General features: G+C 36.2%; 1 protein-coding gene and 1 long non-coding RNA gene across 6 annotated transcripts in view; one reads left to right on the plus strand and one right to left on the minus strand.

Moving 5' to 3' along the window:
• Positions 1-20,378, minus strand: part of PDZRN4 (PDZ domain containing ring finger 4) — a 351,649-nt gene that overhangs the window by 39,160 nt on the left and 292,111 nt on the right. For both annotated transcript variants that reach the window (XM_077870437.1, XM_077870438.1), the window contains one exon: positions 19,625-19,727. In XM_077870437.1, coding sequence (XP_077726563.1) covers positions 19,625-19,727 — 103 coding nt within the window. The remainder of the gene's footprint in view (positions 1-19,624; positions 19,728-20,378) is intronic.
• On the plus strand, positions 10,271-18,734 carry LOC144296988 (uncharacterized). 4 transcript variants are annotated; one of them, XR_013363972.1, is made up of 8 exons: positions 10,271-10,363; positions 10,508-10,629; positions 11,327-11,419; positions 12,660-12,835; positions 15,626-15,730; positions 16,463-16,706; positions 17,979-18,198; positions 18,482-18,734. It is a non-coding gene; the product is annotated as an uncharacterized LOC144296988 (long non-coding RNA). The 4 variants fall into 4 exon arrangements; XR_013363973.1 differs by lacking the exon at positions 16,463-16,706; XR_013363971.1 differs by lacking the exons at positions 15,626-15,730; positions 16,463-16,706.

The following is a 20,378-nucleotide window of genomic DNA, read 5'->3' on the forward strand; positions in this document are numbered from 1 at the left end:
TAAGTGTGTCTGATACTAAATAGTGGGGATACCATTTTTACAAACAAATGAAGACACAGGGGCACATGACTTCCTGTAGCACTTCCAGAAGTGCTGTTCTGCTAGTCTTCTAATACCATTAGGCATACCCAGATTTAACTCAATATCTAATCTAGGACAAGTAAGTATATGGGAAAGGGCCTGCACAAGCATGTGTATCCATGAATTTATTAAGGGGGACAAGAAACATGTGTAATATAGAGAGACAGTAATTTAGGTACACATGGAAATTCAGAAATACACACACTCCTCTGGAACATGCACCAGCCCTTGGGCTCTGTCCTTTCCAGCTTGGCAATGCCACCGGTATCTAGCGCCCCAGGCAGATACTCCCTCTGAATGTTCCTGGCTAAAATGCAGAAATTCTGCAAATTACTTCTATAATGGGCAATGGAGAGGAAACACTGGATGTAATTCAACATAGGGAAAGCCAATTTGAGTAGTATAAAATGTTTTCTAATGATGGAGTCTATTAGGTCTTGGAATAAGCTCAGCAGGAGAATGTGAAGGCCGTATCATAGGAAGGATTTTCAAAAACCTGAATGAAAAATTGAATTTCAAGTGTCAGTTGCTCAAATATCTGCAACAGAGGAAAGGAAAAACCTCTAGAACACTGCTAGGGTGATAAAAATTGTTGAAACCTTGTGTGACAGAGAAAACCCCGCAATTCACTGCCGTGTGCTGGAAGGTATAGATCATTGTAGTTTCAAAGAATCATTAGGTGCTTTCTAGAGAAAAAAAAAAAAAAAAAGATCAGTTTAATCTTCAAAATCCTATCCTAAAGTAAATAATGTGAAGCAGGATGGTCAGGCAACGAGAAGTAGTGGATGCCTGCCCTAATTAGAGTTTCTTTAGCTGCTGCAAACATCTCATTTAAAGAAAATGTTCATGTTAAGTTTTGCGTTTCCACTGTGAATGGAAGTTTTGTTAATGACCACACCATGGGCAGACCAAAATCCTGCCGTTGCTCTTTTTAGACTTTGGCTTTTTCCATCTTAGATTTTGCAAGCAATGTGTTCATGTACAATCCCATTAGTAAAGAGAAGAGAAAGAAAATGTTTATTGTACAGAACTGCTCTGTGGACTTCTCATCAGTGCCTCTGAGGCTCTCATTTCTTTCCTTCATAAAAGCAGAAGATGAAGTGCCTTCCTGTGTATTTAATTTTGAGATACCAGCCTCTATTGTTCAGAACTAAGTTCTTTTTAATAAAAAAAAATATGGCTCCTTATTCCTCAGATACCTTCCATGCATGAGGTAATGAGTATTTTAGGATTTTAGAAGTACACTGCACAGTAATCCCTTGGGCTTTTCTATTTCACAGAATTTACTACCTATTTTGCTAAATGCCTATAGAGAATTGGTCAAGTTCATGCTTTCCCTTTTAAAGATATTGAAACTCTTCAGTTGTGAAACAGCCTAATGAAGGTAGCCTCTTTATCCTCCTTCCACATTTGCAGACTACTCGGGAATGAATATCTTGCAAAGGTAGGCATGGCCTCAATGCATTTTTGGGGTATTTGGGTGGAAATAGAAAAGTCTCGGAGCGAGACAGACCAGTCTAGAGGTAAACAGGCTGCAAGTGCTGGCAGCTGTGCCCTTACAAATAAGACTGCAGTCCCTGCTGCTGCCTCACTTATCAATTTTGACAGGTGACTGTCTTGACTCCCTGGAACATTTATCAAAGAGGACAGATCATGCTGGATGTCAAGTTTGCCAGAATGACTTTGGTTAGTAGCTGGCTATAAAGAAAATAGGGCTCATAACCACTTGTCATGCAGGGGAAAGGTAATGGTCCACCTATATAATTTTTTGCTTATTTACAAAAACCTACTATTTATTGGATTCTATACTCTACCATTGCCACTACCTTGGTTCCAATCATCTTCATTTCATACCTGATCCATAGAAATTGACCCCTACTTTGTGTCTTATCTTTGAGTTTTGCTCCTCCCAATTCATCTTACACATTCCTACAAAACTGGGTCTATTTGGAACACCAATCTGATTCCATCATGGCTCTTCTAACATGAATTGTTTTCCATTGCCTAGAGTATAAAGTCAAACTTATTCATTATGATATAAAAGGTTTTTGGGGGCACCTGGGTGGCTCACTCGGATAGGCATTGATTGGCTCAGGTCATGATCTCAGGGTCCTGGGATTGGGCCCTGTTTTGGGCTCCCCGCTCAGCAGAGGGCCTGCTTCTCCCATTTCTTCTCCCTCTCCCTCTGCCTCTCTGCTGGCTCGTGCTGTCTCTGTCTCTTTCTCAAGTAAATAAATAACATCTTTTGTTTAGAAAAGGCATTTCCTTATCTAGGCCCTGTATACTTGTTTAGCCTTATTCTGTATCTTTCTTTACTTCTCAAAACTTGCTCTCCAGTGAGACCGAACTATTTGTGGTTCCTTGAACCAGCTGTGCTTGTTGATTGCCTTCAGAGGTTTGCACTTGCTCTTGCCTTAAATGTCTGCTTGTTCAAAATTCTTCTCAGGTGCCATTTCCTCTCTGACCATTCCTCAAAGAATTAGTCACCGGCATCTCTGTACCACTTCTGCATATTATTCCGCATGTCTCACAGTAGTGTAATTATATATGACTTTCTGTTTCCACATCTGACTGTGAGCTCCTTCACGGAAGTCAGTGTCTTATTTATTTTTGGCTCTCACTGCTCACATAGAATCTGAAATATCATATTACTCAAAAGTATTTCTGAACTTAACTGGGTCAGACAGATAAAAGGAAAACATCTTCATTTCACAGTAGAAGTGGAAGTCATTTCAAAATCTTTTGGTCTAAAAGCCAAATTTAATGGAATATGAAAAATAAAATGTAAAAATCCTGCATGTTTAATCACATATTATGGGAGCACCGTGATCAGTATTTGCATGCAGAAGGATTGAGAACTTAGAGTGCAATTTTATTTTTTTTCTTAGCTTTCTAAATTTTTAATATCAATCTCAATAAAGCTGTACAATATGATGATTTGTGTATATTGTGAAATAATTACCACAAGAAGGTTCTTAAGACCCCCATTCCCTCACATAATTGCTTTTTTTTTTTTTTTTTGGTGGGGAGAACATTTAAAATCTACTCTTTTAACAATTTTCAAGTATATAATACAGTACTGTTAATTATCATCAACATTACACCCCCTAGAATTTATTCCTATTACAGCTGGAAGTTAATATGCTTTAACCAAAATCTTCTCATCTCCCCCCAACCCACAGTCCCTGGAAGTCACCATTCTACTCTCTTTGTCTTTGAATTTGGCTTTTTAGATTCTACATATAAGTGAGCACGCATAGTATTTGTCTTTGTTCGACTTATCTCACTGAGCAAAATGCCTTCTAGGTATTTTCTTCTTTTTTTATGACTGGACATTATTCCATCATATGCATATACCACATTTCTTTTATCCATTCATCCAATAATGGACACTTAGATTGTTTCCAAGATTATCTCTTTGAGATAGTGATTTCATTTTCTTTGGATATATACCCAGAAGTGGGACTGCTGGATCATAGGGTAGTTCTATTTTAACTTCTTGAAAACTCTATACTATTTTCCAAAGTGGCTGCACCAATTTATACTCTCACCCAGTTATTAGGGTATGATTTTAATTCATTGACTACAACATGCATGAAATTATAAAATTAAGGTCTGAGATGAGTTTCTGATGTAGGGTATAGATTATACTTAAGTTATGATACACTTTTACTCCATTAGTAAATATTGGCAAGAATTTTTTTTATTTGCAGTAATTTATGTTCAATAAGAACATCTTCTATTGTTCTAGGCCTTTCCTTAATCCTCTCCATTCCGATAGTTATCAAGGCTTCAAGTTTGCCTCTTCAAGTTTGCTTCAGATCCATCCCTATCTTTCGTTTTCCACTGTTACTACTACTACTAGTGTTGCCCTTACTCTAGACTAAAAAGAAAATTAATATTTATTTCATCTTACTTTAAAACAAATAAAAAAGTCATTCAACAGAAAAATACTGAATACACAACTAGTATGAGAGACACGCAAATTTGGAAGGAGCCAAAAGTTGAAAGAGTAACATACGTTGATCCTAACATTGGCTGTCATTTCCTCTCCTGCTCCCAAACCCAGGAATGTATAAGAAAAAATCACAACCATGCTTTAAAACAAGAAAAAGAACACTTGGTGGATTGGGAACTGTAAGAAATCTCTGGAAGATGAATGGCAGAAGAATCACATTAAAGCCTAAAGCTCAAACAAAGAATGAGAGCCAAGGAGTTGATTCTAAAGCAATACTCAACCAGCAAGGTTCTGAGCTTGGAGTGTCTGGGTACACAAGAGAGTGTTGGTGTCATGCACGCTGAGGATCCCACAAGCCCCATTCTCACCACTAGTCCAGAACACCAAGAGCTGAAGGTCAGCCTGCTAGACCCTCCCCATGGCCCTTAGAGATAAGGTTGCAGTAGCCCCAAACTTAGAGAGGCGAAGCTAAATTAAATCTGAGGAGAGCTGTCATAGGATTATAAATTAAAAGGTAAGGCAGGGTGGGATTATGGAGGCAAAGCAAGAAGAGCATTTCAAGAAGATGCAGATGGCCAATAGCATCAAATGCTGTGGAAAGTTAATTAAGTAGAAGGTACAGCTAGCTTTGGTCATTCCACTGGTACTTGTCATCCACAAATCACACTTTAATGGGTTGAGAAATTAATGAGATTTTTAAAAAGCAGCAGTCGAACTACTTTTCTAAGATGTTCAGGAAAAGAATAAAGAAGATAGAAGTCACAGATCAAAATAGGCTTCATTTGAGGGCTTTTTGCTTGTTTGTTTTTTTAATAAAGGACACTTGAGTATATTTGGGTCTGCTGTGGCACTCAGTATTATTTCTTGTGTGTAGCTCACGATTCACCTTTCAAGTGCTTGCTTAGATCCTATCATCCATATGTCATTTCTCTTCTGAAGTTTCATTTTCTTCATTCTCCTTAAATATTCTCCACTCATAGTGAGGAAATGGAGATTTACAATGGTTAAGTGGTAAAATATCTATTTTTTTATATCTATCACTAATCTCCATCCCAACTATTGTACTACATGTTCTCACATAGTATCTTGCTTAATATCAAATACTTATTATTGGGCCACCTGTCTGGCTTAGATAGTAGAGCATGTGACTCTTGATTCCAGAGTCATGAGTTCAAGGCCCACATTGGGCTTAAAGCTTACTTAAAAAACTTTATTATTAATACTTCCTTCTTTGCACAGATGAGGAGCATGATGCTCACAGAGGTCACATAGGTACTGTGCAGGGGAGTTCGACTTAAGCCCATTTCAGGCTGATTCCAAATACCTAAAGATAATTTTCCTCTGATCAGAGTGATACAACCAGGCCTTGATTTGTTGGGAATAAAATTTTTGAGGGGTTTTCTTGCAAATCAATGGTAGGTTATTTATAGGGGAAAATAAGGAGGACTTAATGAAGGTAATTTATTTTATGTAGTTGGAATATAAGCAAAATAATTTGGATGTCAGAAAATGTTCTAGAGCCTTTTTTCAGGTGATTAATCTGATTTCCATCAGGTATAGATCAGATTGCATTATTATATTACAGAAGTCTACACTTTGTTTTATGGCTACTAGACAGTTATGCATATGTTCAAGATCATTAAGAAAAATGACAGGAAATGACCCTAAAAATAATGTCTCTGCACTTGAGAAAAGTCCTTGAGAGACTGTATGGCTTTCTCTGTTTTTGACACACATAAAGAATAGAAGCGTAACCTGGAATAGCCAGTCTGGTTTTGAAAAGGGGATAATAATCATTTCCTTCTATGAGAGTCAGACAGTAAAACTAATTGAATATTCACATGTGCTGTCAACTCTATGAATTACTCCAGGTCTTTGACCTTGTTTACCCATCCAACATCAGGTTTTGTTACATGAGATTTCATTAATAAAAATATTTAAGGTTGGAAAATTCTAAATCACAGCATTTGGAAAATTTGGCCTTCAGGTTAACACAGAAGAAAGTAAGTAATAGGAACTCTGGGTTATCTGAAGGAGAGAAGCCAGAGTTTGGAGTCCCCTTCACTTTCATCTTGGAGAAAGAGATTGTATTAATTTCTGTACAAAGCAGGCAGGAAGCCATTAAATCTTTCCCAACTAGAAACAGTGATATCTCCAGTCAGAGAATCACAGTTTTCTTTTAAATTTGCCATATAAATTGCTCACATGTTCCTAAAGCATATTTAAAACTTTTGCTTAAAAGGATTCCCAACTGTCTTTATTTGGCAGGTATTCATGTATAAGTCAAAGGAAGGGAAAATTCTTAAGGATTATGAACTTCCTGGCTGCAAAGAGGCTCAGCAGCTGTCCATGGATCCTTTAGTTACTCATAAACATCCTCTGGAAAACACACTAGCCTTCCAATGGTTATTTAGGAGTTTTAGACCTCTATCCTAAGATAAATCACAGGTAATCACACTTTATAGGATATGTTAGTTTTAGTTTGTTTATAAAAGGAGATGAAATATTATATACTCTTGACAATTATAGACTCTAGGAAAGAAGACATATTCAGTTACATGCCAAGGGAGAATTTGAATAAGGAAATAAAATAATGAACATCTATTATTTTTACCATCATACTTTTTTTTTCTTTTATGAAAAAGAAGAAATTATTGTTCAGTATCTGCTACTAACTAGCAGGTGAGATCTTTAACCTTCATGGGCTTCATTTCCTTTGTGAAGTAATCAGGCGTGCTTCTAGGGTCTTCCTGTGGTTCATATTCCACCATGTCAAAGCTCTCTTAATTTTAATTCTCTTTTGTCCAAATGCTACTTATTTACTCTTTATCTAAATGTGTTTATCCATTTTTATTTTAAAGTTTTGCCTCTAGTATCTTTTATTATGACTGCATATAAACATCCCTTTAGATGTGAAAGAAGAGTTCTTATGATTTTCCTTTTTAAAGTATGCACTTCTTAAAAATAAGCTATTTATAGCAATCCCCCTTTTGTTACTGCTTCGTATAGAAGCCATTATACTGGGGTAGAATCGGTAACTTTAAAACCTGGTCTCAGGAAAGGGAAAAAGCCAATAGTTTCAATGTGTTTTACAGAACAAAGAAAAATTTACAGATTTAACTTTTAAGGTTTTGCTACTGAAAAACAAATAGAAATATGAAAAGGGAATAGTACAAAAGAGCATGAACAAAGAAATAAAACCACAGGTAAGATATTTGTAGGACTAGTCAAATTTTAACTTTGGCTGGTAAATAATTTCTGCTGTAGGACCCCAGCTCACAATTAGTCTTGGATTTTGAAACAATGGATTTTATAACTTACATCGACCATGTACAAACACACACTGCCTTAAGTGTCCTAAGAGATAAAATGTGGTCATTTAAAATCCAATGATATAGGTAAGTGTCATATTTCAGTTCAATAAAAGTGATACTGACTTTGTGCTATTCATTTTTGCATTCTCTCAATCTATTTCATTTCTGATGATTATGGGTGTGGATATTTTTGTTGTGTTTAAAAATACTGCTGTTCAGTGCTTCATCTGCAAACATCATTATTATAATTGACATTTTTCTCTGGGTTTAAAATGAGCTAAAATATTTATTTGCTTCATCACCACATTCTAAATACCCTACCAGCCAATTAAGAGACAGAGTCAAAGGCTTTGTGATATGCGTGTGTGTGTGTGTGTGTGTGTTTGTGTGATATGATTAGGTATGCTTATTAGGACAGTAAATAGTAAGTTCCAATTCTAACTAGAAAAATTACATTTTCCTTAATATTTCATTTGAGTAATGAAACAAATATATGAAAAAATGAAAACATCTAAAGAGCTATAGCACTAAACCTCCTTAGTGATATAAACCTTAGATTTGCCACCTGGAAGTATATTTAAGATTTAGTTATGGTTTCAATAATTGCACTATGTGCCTGATACTTGGAAGAAAAAGATGTATAAGACAAGGTCCTCCACACTGAAGAAGCTCAGAAATTAATGGGGGAGCCCAAAGTGGGAACAAGTAATAATCATACAATAAGGTAAATGAAGGAGGGTGCAAAGGCTTGAAACTCAGACCTTGTGCTTATTTGTGTGAATAATTGTACTATCTTATGTTTTTCAAACATTAGCTAAGAAACATTTTTGTCTCTTCTTATGTCCACCTCCATCACGAAGTCAATTCATCAATTCACAAAAGAAGACAGTAAGGGAGGAAGAAGGAACAAGCAAACTACAAAACAGTCAGAATACAATTAATAAAATGGCATTACTAAGTCCTTACCTACCCATAATTACTCTAAATGTAAATGGATTAAATTCTCCAATCCAAAGCCACCGAGTGCCTGGCTAGATTAAAAAACAAAAGATTCAACTATATGCTGCCTACAAGAGACTCACTTCAGCTTTCAGGACACACTTAGACAAAGAGTAAAGGATGATAAAAGGTATTTTATGCTACTGGAAACTAAAAGAGATTAGGAATAGCTGTACTTATATCTCATAAAATATGACTTCACTTTATGTCAAATATGATCTTGACTTTATGTCAAATATGATCTTGACTTTATGTCAAGATCTGCAACAATAGACAAAGAAGGTCATTATATAATAATAAAGCAGTCAAATCATCAAAAGGATATGACAATTGTAAATTTAACATGTACTCAGCATTAGGGCACCTAAAGATATTAAGCAAATGCTTACACAACTGAGGGGAGAAACAGATTACAATATAGTAATAATAGAGGACTTCAACACCCTACTTTTGACAGTAAGTAGATCATTAATAAGAAATCAATAAGGAAATATTGAAAATCAGTAAGGAAATACTGAAAAATTGAAGACCAGTAAAGAAACATTTGATGTGAAATATACTTTAGGTGAAATGGACCTAACACACATATATAAAACATTCAATTTAACAGCAGGAGAATATACTTTCTCCTCAAACATACGACAGAACATTCCCCAGGATAGATCATATATTAGTTTAAAAAACAAGTTTAGAAAATTTAGAAGACTGACATCATATCAAGTATCTTTTCTGACCACAATTCTATGAACCTAGAGATTAATAACAAAAGGAAAGCTGGAAAGTTCACACATATGTGGAAATTTAAACAACACACTGCTGAATAACCCGTGATCAAAGATGAAATCAAAAGGAAAATAAAAAAACTCATTAAAAAAAAAAAAAGAAAATGAAGATACAAGATGCCAAAACTCATGGGATGCAACAAAAGCAGTCCTAAGAAGGAAGTTAGGGTGATGAATGCCAACATTAAAAAAAGAAAGAATTCAAATACACAATCCAATTTCACACCTCAAGGTACTAGAAAAAAGAAGAAAAACAGACTAAGAGCAAAGTTAGCAAGAAAATAAAGATTAGAGCAGAAGTAAGTAGAGATCAGAAAAACAATAGAAATAATAGATGGAAGTAAGAGCTGAGTTTTTAAGATGAGGAAAATTGGTAAACCTTTAGCTAGACTAAGAAAGAAAGAGAGAAGATTCAGACAAATAAAATCAGAAATGAAAGAGGAAACGTAATTGAAACCACAGATATACAAAGGATCATGAGACTGCTAATTACACACCAACAAATTGAATAACCTAGAAGACACATGAATAACTTACGAGCAACATACAACCTAACAAGTGTGTTAGTGAGGGAGTGAAGAAAAGGAAACCCTAGTGCACTGTTGGTAGGGATGGAAACTGCTACAGTCATTATGAAAAACATATGGAGGTTCCTCAAAATATTAAAAAGAGAACTACTGTATAATCCAGCAATATAATCTGGGTTTATATATCCAAAGGAAATAAATACAAGAAACTGAAGAGATACCATGTTCACTGCAGTATTATTCACATTAGCCAAGACACAGAAACAGCCTAAGCATCAAATGATGGATGAATGGATAAAGAAAATGTGGTATATATATTTATATACCATGGAGTATTATTCAGCCCATAAAAAGAAGGAAATCCTGTCATTTGAAACAAGATGTGTGAACCTTGAGGGCATTATGCTAAGTAAAATAAACCAGATGAAGAAACACAAATACTGTGTTCTCATTCACAGGTGTAATCTAAAAAATTTAAACTCAATAAACAGAGTAGAACCATGGTTTCCAGGGACTAGAGAGTGGCAAAAATGGGGAAGTGTTGGTCAAAACGTAAAAATTTCCAGCTATAAGATGAATAAGTTCTGAGAATCTCATACGCAGCATAATGACTTTAATTAACAACATTCTATTATATTTTTGAAAGTTGCTAAGGGAGTAGATCTTAAATGTTCTCACTATACATGCAAAAACGATAATTATGTGAGTGGTAGAGATGTTAACTAATCTTATCCTGTTAACTAATCTTATTGTGGTAATAATTTCATAATATATACGTATATTAAGTCATCATGTTGTATACTTTAAATTTATACAATGTATGTCAACTATATCTCAATAAAACAGGAAAAATGCAGATGAAGGTTATGCATAGCACAGTTCACTATAGCTCCTTATAGCTAAGAAACCCTGGTGGAGGGGAATGGAAGTACCCAGATGAAATTTTATAGGAAAAATAATGTACCCAGGTAAGAGAGCTACACAAAGTGTTAACTATGGTTACCTTGAATTGTACAACTGCCCATGATGGTACTTAAAATTTTTATTTTGGATATCAAATACATATATTGGATTTACTATAATCTTTGGCTCATAACACATCATCCATATTGATCATACGAGAGTCTCTTTTATTTATATTAAGTTTAATTATTTAATACATAGTGAACACCAGTGGACTCACTATGTAATTATGAACTAGAGCATTACTGAGAGCTGAAGTCTAAAGGAGAAAAGGGAGAACTGTCATGCAAATATAAAACACTTCCTCTTTAAAGATTTCAGTATTTTTTCCAAGGCAATAGTTTGGTGGAAAAGAAATCCCAACTGGGGTTATTTTTAGTATTTTCTCTAATTAAACAAATAAACTGTTTTAAGTAAAGCAATTTGTATTGCCTACAGCCTGCATTTGCCAGTTCTTCTTGGAAAATATTTATGGGTTAGCTTGTTCTTAACACTAAAGTTAAAGTCCGAGATAATTTAGAGAGGTGTGCTACTTTCTACCCATTGGTAAAGTACAGTACTAGACATAGACCAATGTGTGGCCTTAGACCAATGTGTATACTTTTTATAAAAACGTGTAAAATGGGGTTGATATGTTTGAAATATTAAAATATTTGTAAAATTTTAACGATCTGACTATGTGTTTGTCTTATTTTGCTCAAGTGAGTTACGTGGGAGAACCAAATGAGACAAATCATTCCAAGTAACTTTGGTATCTCCATGGAGCTCACATGTGAGGATGCTATGATTCAGGAGGTAAGTGGTCCTTTTAAGAGACAGACCTAGAACTGGGACCATATCCTTGTTTGGACTTTTTCAACTGGATCATATTGCCTCTGGAAGGAACACTGGAATCCGTATCTGGTATTTGCTTTATAGTGAAACGACAGCTCTCCTTTTTATGCCTCCATGAAAACAATTCTTTGAGCAGAATAGGAGATATTGGGGAAAATGACTTGATACGCAAATATTCACCCTAAATACGACCTCCAACACCTTTCAGTAATGCAAACCATCATCTAAATGTGTATCATGAGTATCTTTGAAAAAAAAGTAGATGTCAGGATTTTGATAAAATTCATATATGTAGTAGATGGAATCTTCATTTTATATCTAAATTCTGAGTAAAATAAGTGTGCCCTTGGTTACATTGCTTAATAACCAATTTGGAAGGTGAAATTTGATTTCCATTGTTTTCTTAGGAAATAGAGTTTAGTGTTGTCATAATCAGTGGGGTGAATGATAGATAGGCTTCATACTTATTTTATGAAATTACATGAACAAATTAACAATGATACAATCTCATTTCTTTCAGTAAGAAATCAAAAAGAATTACAATAATTTTGACGACTACTTCTAATTCTACAGCATTTTCTTTCTGGTCACTTCTTAAGGAGAACTTTTTCTAAAAATAGAAAATCACGACTTAGGAAAATCATTCAATTTCATAAACACAGGTTTTCAAATTAAGAAATTCTGAGTTCTGCTTGGAGTATTAGGATTATATAAAATGTGATCTAAAAGTCTCAGCCTCAACTAAAGTTTAAGTATGGAAACTAGGTCAATGTAGTATTTACCTAGGACATTTTTGAAAATGAAAGAAGGTATAATTCATAATTAAAGTGGAACCCTAAGCCATACATGGGGACAAGTTAAGGCACATGAGGATGTATGGTTATCATAATAGGGGCTGAATTCTGGTCATTTTTTACCTATGTAAATTAGCTTGTCTATTTACTAGGGTTCTCCAGCTTCTAAGTGTGAGGTTAAACATGCACATCTTCCTTGTTAGGATGGCAACAACAAAAAATCCAAATTTTCTTCTACAATCTGGCACAAGTGTATGCTTAAATTCATTTACTCTAATCATTAGACTGTTAATTGAATTATTATGAGAAAAAAACAAAGAATTTCCCACTTTATTTGAAATTTCTGTTTTCCATCAGGTCTCTTCTCCTCCCTCCCCCACCATTTAACATTTTGTATTTATGTTCAGGACATGTACAAAATAAGAACAGTAGCAGCAATGGTCAGTAATTTATCACTCCTCAAGCAAATGCTGCTGAATGCCTGCTGTGTGCTAAGGATGAGCTACATAGGCTTTCCTGGAGATACAAAGATAATTAGAAGTGGTCATTTCTATTAAAAAGATAAACTATTTAGAAGAAAAAGGTAAGTACGTAAATAACCATAACCCAAGGCATAATGCAAAAAAAAAAAATATATAGAATGTGACATGGGAGTTCAGGTGGGAAAGTGTGAGGAAGTCATCTGAGGGGCAGAAATTCTCAATAAGAAAAGGTGCAGAGGAAGGAAAGCACACAACTTTCTTTGAGTATTGCCATGCTGCAGAGTTTGACCCCACTATGCCTGAAAAAGTAGGGTGGTGACGGAGGACAAAGGACCTTCAATGCCAGGCCGAGAAATTTAGAGTTAATTCAAAGAGTCGATACACACAAGATGATGAGCTGGGGAGTTATCCAGTGAGAACTCCATTTGAGAAGGGCTGGTCTGGCAGTGAGTGGTGAATAGATGAACTGCAGAGGACTGGCCCCAGGGAACCAAGAAAGAGCCTAGAGATAGTATCCTACACAAGGGAGGAAGCAGTGGCGATATGAAGAAGAAACATGCCACAGAGAGTCTGGAAATACAAGCTCCACTACATGACTGCTTCTTGGTTGGCCTCTGTGGTTAAGATTTTGATCTGATATAATTTGAGAAAATGGTGGTGTCATGAATAGACACTTCAATGAACCAACTCTGATAGAATATCATCTTATCCTAAATGTTCAAGTAATAAAAATATTTTCACACTTCATCTAGATCAGTTTTCAATTCAATAAATTTCCCACAAGAATGGAACTTATAAAGGTGATGTTTTTAAATGGATGATTTTATTGCTTCAGTGGTAAGTGGTATCAAATTATTTTAGATATTTCATTAATAATTCAAAATGTGACTAACAAGTGGAATAAAAAGGACTGGTGAGATATAAAGTATTCAGTGAATCAAAGCAATTCTGAAAATTCTACACTTGCACATTCTGCACACTATTTTCCCTTTTCCCTAATACCCATTGCACAGAAGGATATCATCTCTTTGTAAGTTATGTCTCATGCCTAAACATTTTCTTTCCATCACTGGTTTTCAAACTCCTTGACACATTTCCCAGAGACTCTTAGAGTCAGAATTGGCTACTTGGGAAGGCGCTCAGTTCTCTGCCCATTGTTGTGTTTCACAAATTTGTTGGACGATCCCATTAGGGGATATACCAAATTCACACCAAGTATGAGATTCTTACAAGATGATAATCAACAGGGATGCATTTGCATGGAGACTATTAACATTCTATTTCATTACTCCTCTCTCCCATCACCCCACATTTTGGCCCTTCCTTTAGAAGTATTTAACTGAAACAAAAATGATGGTTGGATTAGAACCCCGACATAAAAAACAAAATCTCTAATCACAACAGCCAAGATATGGAAACAACTTAAGTGTCTGTCAGTGGATGAATAAATAAAGCACATGTAGTTTATGTGTGTGTAGGGGTGTGTGTGTGTGTATAATGGAATATTATTCAGCCATGGGAAAGAAGGAAATTCTGCTATTTGCTATAACAGCGATGGATCTTAAGAGCATTATGCTAAGTGAAATAAGTCAGAGAAATACAAATTTGCATAGTATCATTATATGTGGAATCTCAAAAAAGAAAAAAAAAACAAGTCCAACTCATACAGAGTCAAAAGATGATTACCAGGGACAGGAGGGTGCGGCAAATAGGGAAACATTGCAGAAGGATACAAACTTTATAAAAAAGGAAGAAATACCTATTAGAAAGGGAGAGGATACCTTTTATTACTGCATGGTGGTCCCAGGTTCTTTTCCAATTCCCTTGTACGAAAACGTACAAAGGGATTGCACTGCTCAAAAGCTGGTCCATGCAGACAGCAATGGAAATCCTCCTTCACTCATTCATCCACTACGAGCACCCAGAGTGTAGCGGTTGATGTGATGCAAAGATAAACAGGCAGGTAAGGCCTCTACCCTCACAGCCTAGAAAGAAGCCACCAAGTTCTACAAGCACACTAGATTTTTCTCTAAGTTCATTTCACAAGTCACGAAGCCGCTCACAAAGATATGACTGAAATCTAGTTAATACTTATCCTCTTGCCATTTTTTTGAATGAACATCTCCTTTGATTCATAATTCTCTTTTCTTTAGCTATGTAAGAGAGAGATTATCTACTTAAATTGTCACAAATTTACTGCACGTAGTCACAGGGATCCAGGAAAATAAATTTCGCAAAATGACACTTCTCAGCATAGCACAAGGGTTTACTTATGCTTTGCATAAGAATTGCCAAGAAGAACCTAATTAATATGCTAAGTGCTCTTTCCTATTTATAGATAACCCAAATTTGGTTTTCGGGTGACATGTACATAGAACTCTGACATATACCTGTCCTCTCCTTTTTACCTATACCTCTTTAAGCCAACTTCTAACTTTCTTCTCATTTTCATGACCATGTATCCAGAAGGGGAACTTGAGGCACACTTAATTCAGGCTATTGGGTAAGCCTAATCTTAGGAGGGAGGAGTAGAAATTATTTGGAATGGCATTTTTAGGTGATGAAAACCACCAGACTTCGAGTGTGTTGCTTAAATTATTTGCTTGTCTTGGGTAACCTAATGTTTTATACTATCAAAATGTTGGACTTTAATATTAGTCCAATATTACTTCTCCATCAGCACTGACTTTTGAGAGTTAATGGCAAATGCTGCAGAAAATTCAGCATCTTCCTTGCACTCAGGCAGGGGCAAACATATCTTTATTAGGGATTGGATGAAAGGGCTCTATATTTCTTGAAGCCTTTCCCTTTAAATTATTTCTGGTAGAGGTTGGATTTGAGATCTGCCTCTGACTTGCTAAGGGCTATTTATGATTTATTTCAACCTTTAGCTCGCTCTGGAAAAAAAAAACGCACAAAGTTGAAAATAAAGAGGAGAAGATGCTTAATCCTCAGTGGTATTTCAGTGGCATGGAGCACCCTGACTCTTATGATGGGTATATTATTTAAATTTTGATATTTTTATTCTTTCTCTGAAAAATAAAATTAAAATCCTTTATCATATTTAATTAGAGGACAAGTGCCATCATTTTTAAAAGAGAACACATTTAAAGCTGTGAGTCTTTTAATGCAGGCTGGTCCTCTGAGACTTTTCTGAAGCACTGTGAGGAAATTTTAAAGCCAGTCAAATAATTTTCCTAGGCAAAGTGGTGATAGGCCATGGTGAGATATGGGTGTCATTAAAATTTCATAGAGGTCCCTAACACACCAGAGTCACCATAACATTGACACGCTGACTATAGTATCTCCAAAGAAACATTTGCTGCCTATCATGGCTCTGAAGGGAGCTGTTACAGTCTATCAATGCAATAATCTGCATGTTAAAAAGTCCCTAAATATGTATTTACAAGATAGTCAGATCTGTTTTGGTCTATTGGGTCAATAATCCATGCACTAAAAGTCCCTAAATATGTATGCATAAGATAGACAGATCAGCTTTGGTTCACTGAGTCAATAGTAAGTAGGCCTTTAAAAAGGGGCCTTTATAGTTGCACAGTTGGCGTTTTAGCAAGTTCAGAAATGCAGTTCTGTGCACTTCCTGTCTTTTAAAGAGTGGATTTATTATGCTAGTTTCAGTGGATGCCAGAAACTGTGTTTCCCTTTGGCCCATGATATTTTGCTTTTAAAAAGTCAGAAGAAAAACCACTGCAGCCCAAACTATATTACAGCTTGGAGGCAAATAATGGAAATGTGGGCATCTAGGCAAAAATGCACTGAGCTGGGTACTGCCCTTCCTGACCGAGCCTCAGCTTCATCATCCTGGTGCATCCTCCTCTCCTCTCAGCTTGCCTGACTTCGCTGCTGCATGCAGCCTTTGCTTCCCCTGTCAGACTCATTCTGGTGGCCAGAGGGATCTTGCGAGAGCTTCAACTCCTCTGCAGCAACTTTCCATCCTCACCGTAAAAGTGAAAGGTGCCTCAAGATAAGCCCCTCCTCCCTCTGGCTTCCCCTCCTACCACTCTGGGCCTCTCCCTTGCTGCTGGAGAACACTGGCTTCTGCTGTTCCTTAAACAGGCCAAGCATGCTTCCGCTTCAGGTCCTTTGTACTCCACCAGGAACTCTCTCCCCCTCAGAAAGCCACGTGGCTGGCTCTCTTACTTTCTCTAATGTTCCTATGAGAGGGGCCTTCCCTGACCGGCCCTGTACAAGACAGCAACACTCTGTCCCAACACCACACATTTCCTTTCTCCATCACCCATGCTATTGTTCTCCATTAGCACTTACCGTCATCTAATGCATCACATCTTTACCGATTTGTTTATTGTTCACCTTTCTCCCCCACAGGTTAAGCTGTCCCTGTAGGGGCTTCATCAGTCCCAGACTGAAATATGAGCCTGGTCTATTTTAAGTGTTCATTAAATATTGAAGGTAGAAGTGACGGGAGGCAGATGGAAAGAGAATCTTCCTCTACTTCTCCGATTGCCTGTTGATGTGTGTTTGTGTTTAGGTTGAGGAGAAACAAGTATCTTTCTCTATGTATGCATGTATGTATGTATGTATGTATGTATGTATGTATGTAGGAGAGACACACAGAGAGAGGCAGAGACATAGGCAGAGGGAGAAAGAGAAGGAGGCTCTTCACAGAGAGCCCAATATTGGATTCCCTGAACTGGGATCACGCCCTGAGCCAAAGGTAGACGCTCAACCGCTGAGCCACCCAGGTGTCCCAACAAGTATCTTTTTCTGAGACAGAGTCCTTTCTTTGGCCATTGGACTTGTTTTCTGTAATAATCTCTAAGTGGCACAGAAGAAGTCCTTCTGGAAGGTACTCATCCATTGCATCCTCAGAGCTCCTGGAGCAGCTGAGGTCACCTCAGTTGGTCACAGAAGCACTTGACCAGTGTGCTGCTAAGTATAATAGTGCAGAAGGTGGGACTGTCGTTTCTAAATCTCCCCACTTACTGTGGGATCTACGATCGGCTCTGCCGACAGCAGTGGACTAGATTTTACTGTATAATCTAACACAGCCAGGAGGGATGGTGTGGGCCACTCTGCCCCATAACCCTAACAGACTGAGGAGTGCTAGGTAGAACCATTATTCTCTCTGAAACCTGGTAAATTATCCTTGGGATATTTCCCCCACGCCTCCACCCCCATATTTAACCATGTATGATGCTTTCAAATGCATCCTTTCTCATGATTGAAGCCTGTCACAGTAACTTCTTCCTTATTTAAATTTCACAGGAACATTCTTATTTCAATCACTCAGAAAGATGCCTTTGGCAAGAGAATCACAGCTGACAGCAAATTAATGACTATGATGCTGTGATTAGTTGAGATTACAGGCTACAGAGGACCTGTCTGAGCATTTACCACTGTCATCATACTGATGCTGGCATCTATTTGGGATTTATATTGTTCAAAAAGGAGGATGTGGTTCAGTTATAGTAAGTCTTATAGAAAGGTAAGGAAATCTGTCTGTATTGGAATATTCAATGATATGCTAATTAATTAACATAATTTTTACTGTTCACCTGTTAGCCTAAGCAAGTCTTTCTTCCATGTTCTCCCCCTGAGCACAGATTTATTTTAATAAAACTTGAAGGCACAAACTAGATAGAAAGCTGAAGTGATTTAGATAATTCCAGTCCCTAAACCCAAAGTATTCATTAATTGAAAGAAAAACATCATTTAATCTTGAATTATTTGGGTAAGTGACTGACTTAATTTTGTAATCTATTTTTCAGGAGAAGACAAAACTTAATGGATATTTTAGTACATACCAGTCCTTGAATGGATTTATAAAATAAAACTTCTCAATCAACTTAATGAAGAAGGGATAAAAAATTAGCAGAACAACAACACCCAAACCATCTACTCAGATACTAAGTAGCACTGCACATCCTTCCAAATTCTAGCCAAAAAGAAATAATGATTTCTGTAATCCCCAGCAATGACTTTTGCAGGGGGAAGATTTCAAATAAACGTCTATTTGCTTTAGGTAAGCTTCACTGAATCGGCCTTATTTGATTTCAGATCCTCCTAAGGGAAGAGATTTCAGGATTTCCTGGTTGTAAAATGGAAAAGAACATTTTGCTGAACTTGTATGACATCATCTAAAGCATTAAAAGGGCAGATAATCATGGGTTCTCTACCTGTTTACCAAAGCTTCTTTACCTCTTCAATCTACTTTATTTCCAAATGTCAGACTGGTTTGAAACCTTTCAAAGATTTATAGACTGCAGCAGCAGAGGAAATATTAGGATAAATCCTTTAACTTTTGTGAAAGCTTTTAAATAATTAATCGATGGGCTTTTGGAATTGTTATATATCACAGTACATACACTCTAGCGTATACTATGTGAAAGCTAAACAACAAAGAGCATTAGGCCATTTCTCTCTCTAGGAAGTCAGTGAAACTACTTTTTATGGTATATACTTGAGTCACAACTAAAGAGAATATTGAGTAAGTGAAAGAAAATATAACTAATATAAAACAATTTAGTTTATCAATTAAAACCAAAATGCTGTACACTGAATGAAAATAGCAAGCACAGTCTTGGTTTTAAATATAATTTCTTTTTCAAACACTACTTGAAAATTATCTTATATTACAGAAGGATGAAAACATGTAGCTTCCATAATATTATTCATAAAAATCAACAAAAATGCAAGCAAATTATTTTCAAGTTTATATTATAAAAATGTTTTCCAATACATTTAAAATAATAGACCAAACAGCTTAAACAAATAATACTTAACAGAACTTACCCTAGATATGTAATAGACAAATATTTCCCACAGTAATGAATTAATTTTTTCTTTGTTGTGTATAACCCCTCAATGATAATATCGTGAAGAAATGTGAAGAGGTTTGAAAATGATCTTACCTCATATTCAAAGTCCTCTGCTCTGTCTACATCAGCAGGCAAGCTGGAAAGATACTCATTGTCCTCATAAAATTCATGCTCCATCGGATGAAGAGAATGGCAGCTATGGGGAATGTAGCAATATGATAGAAATGGATCAAAAGGGTTGTTTTCAAGATTAACACTGATTTTAGAATTTCACTTGTTTTCTCTGCTTTGCAATAAGACCTGTAGCAAGCCAGCCTTCAAGTGAACTAGAAGCTCAGAAAGAGCAATTGCTTTTCTTTCTCCCCTACACGAGGTCCATCATGCTTGATACTCTCTGGCTTGCTTCCATTCCACCAATTGTGATTTGCTTCATCCATGGGTGTGTGGCCTTTGAGACTGAAGTCTACCCAAAGGGGGAATTTGTAACAAAGTACTATCAATTTCATAATACACAGCCCCAAACTGTTTTTTGAAATCTGTTTTCAAAAGCACATATTTTTCAGATTGTAAAACACACTTACATTGTCCTCATTCCTTCATATCTCTTTCCTTGTTCTGTCTTGTAACCCACATTTTCCTCCTCTTTGATAGAGGGCCTGTGCACAAATATTAATCAGCATTCATGGTGATACCTCACTGGAAATTCCTATAGGCCATAGGGTTTCATAATCCCGACAATTCAGAGAGGATTAAAGGAAATGAGAGGGATCTGAGGCATTGTACATGACTTTTTATATGCCTTACTTTGGAAAAAAAAAACGTTTTTTTTTTAAAATTAATTAATTTA

This window comes from Canis aureus, chromosome 25 (genome assembly GCF_053574225.1).
Source record: "Canis aureus isolate CA01 chromosome 25, VMU_Caureus_v.1.0, whole genome shotgun sequence".
Taxonomy (NCBI): domain Eukaryota; kingdom Metazoa; phylum Chordata; class Mammalia; order Carnivora; family Canidae; genus Canis; species Canis aureus.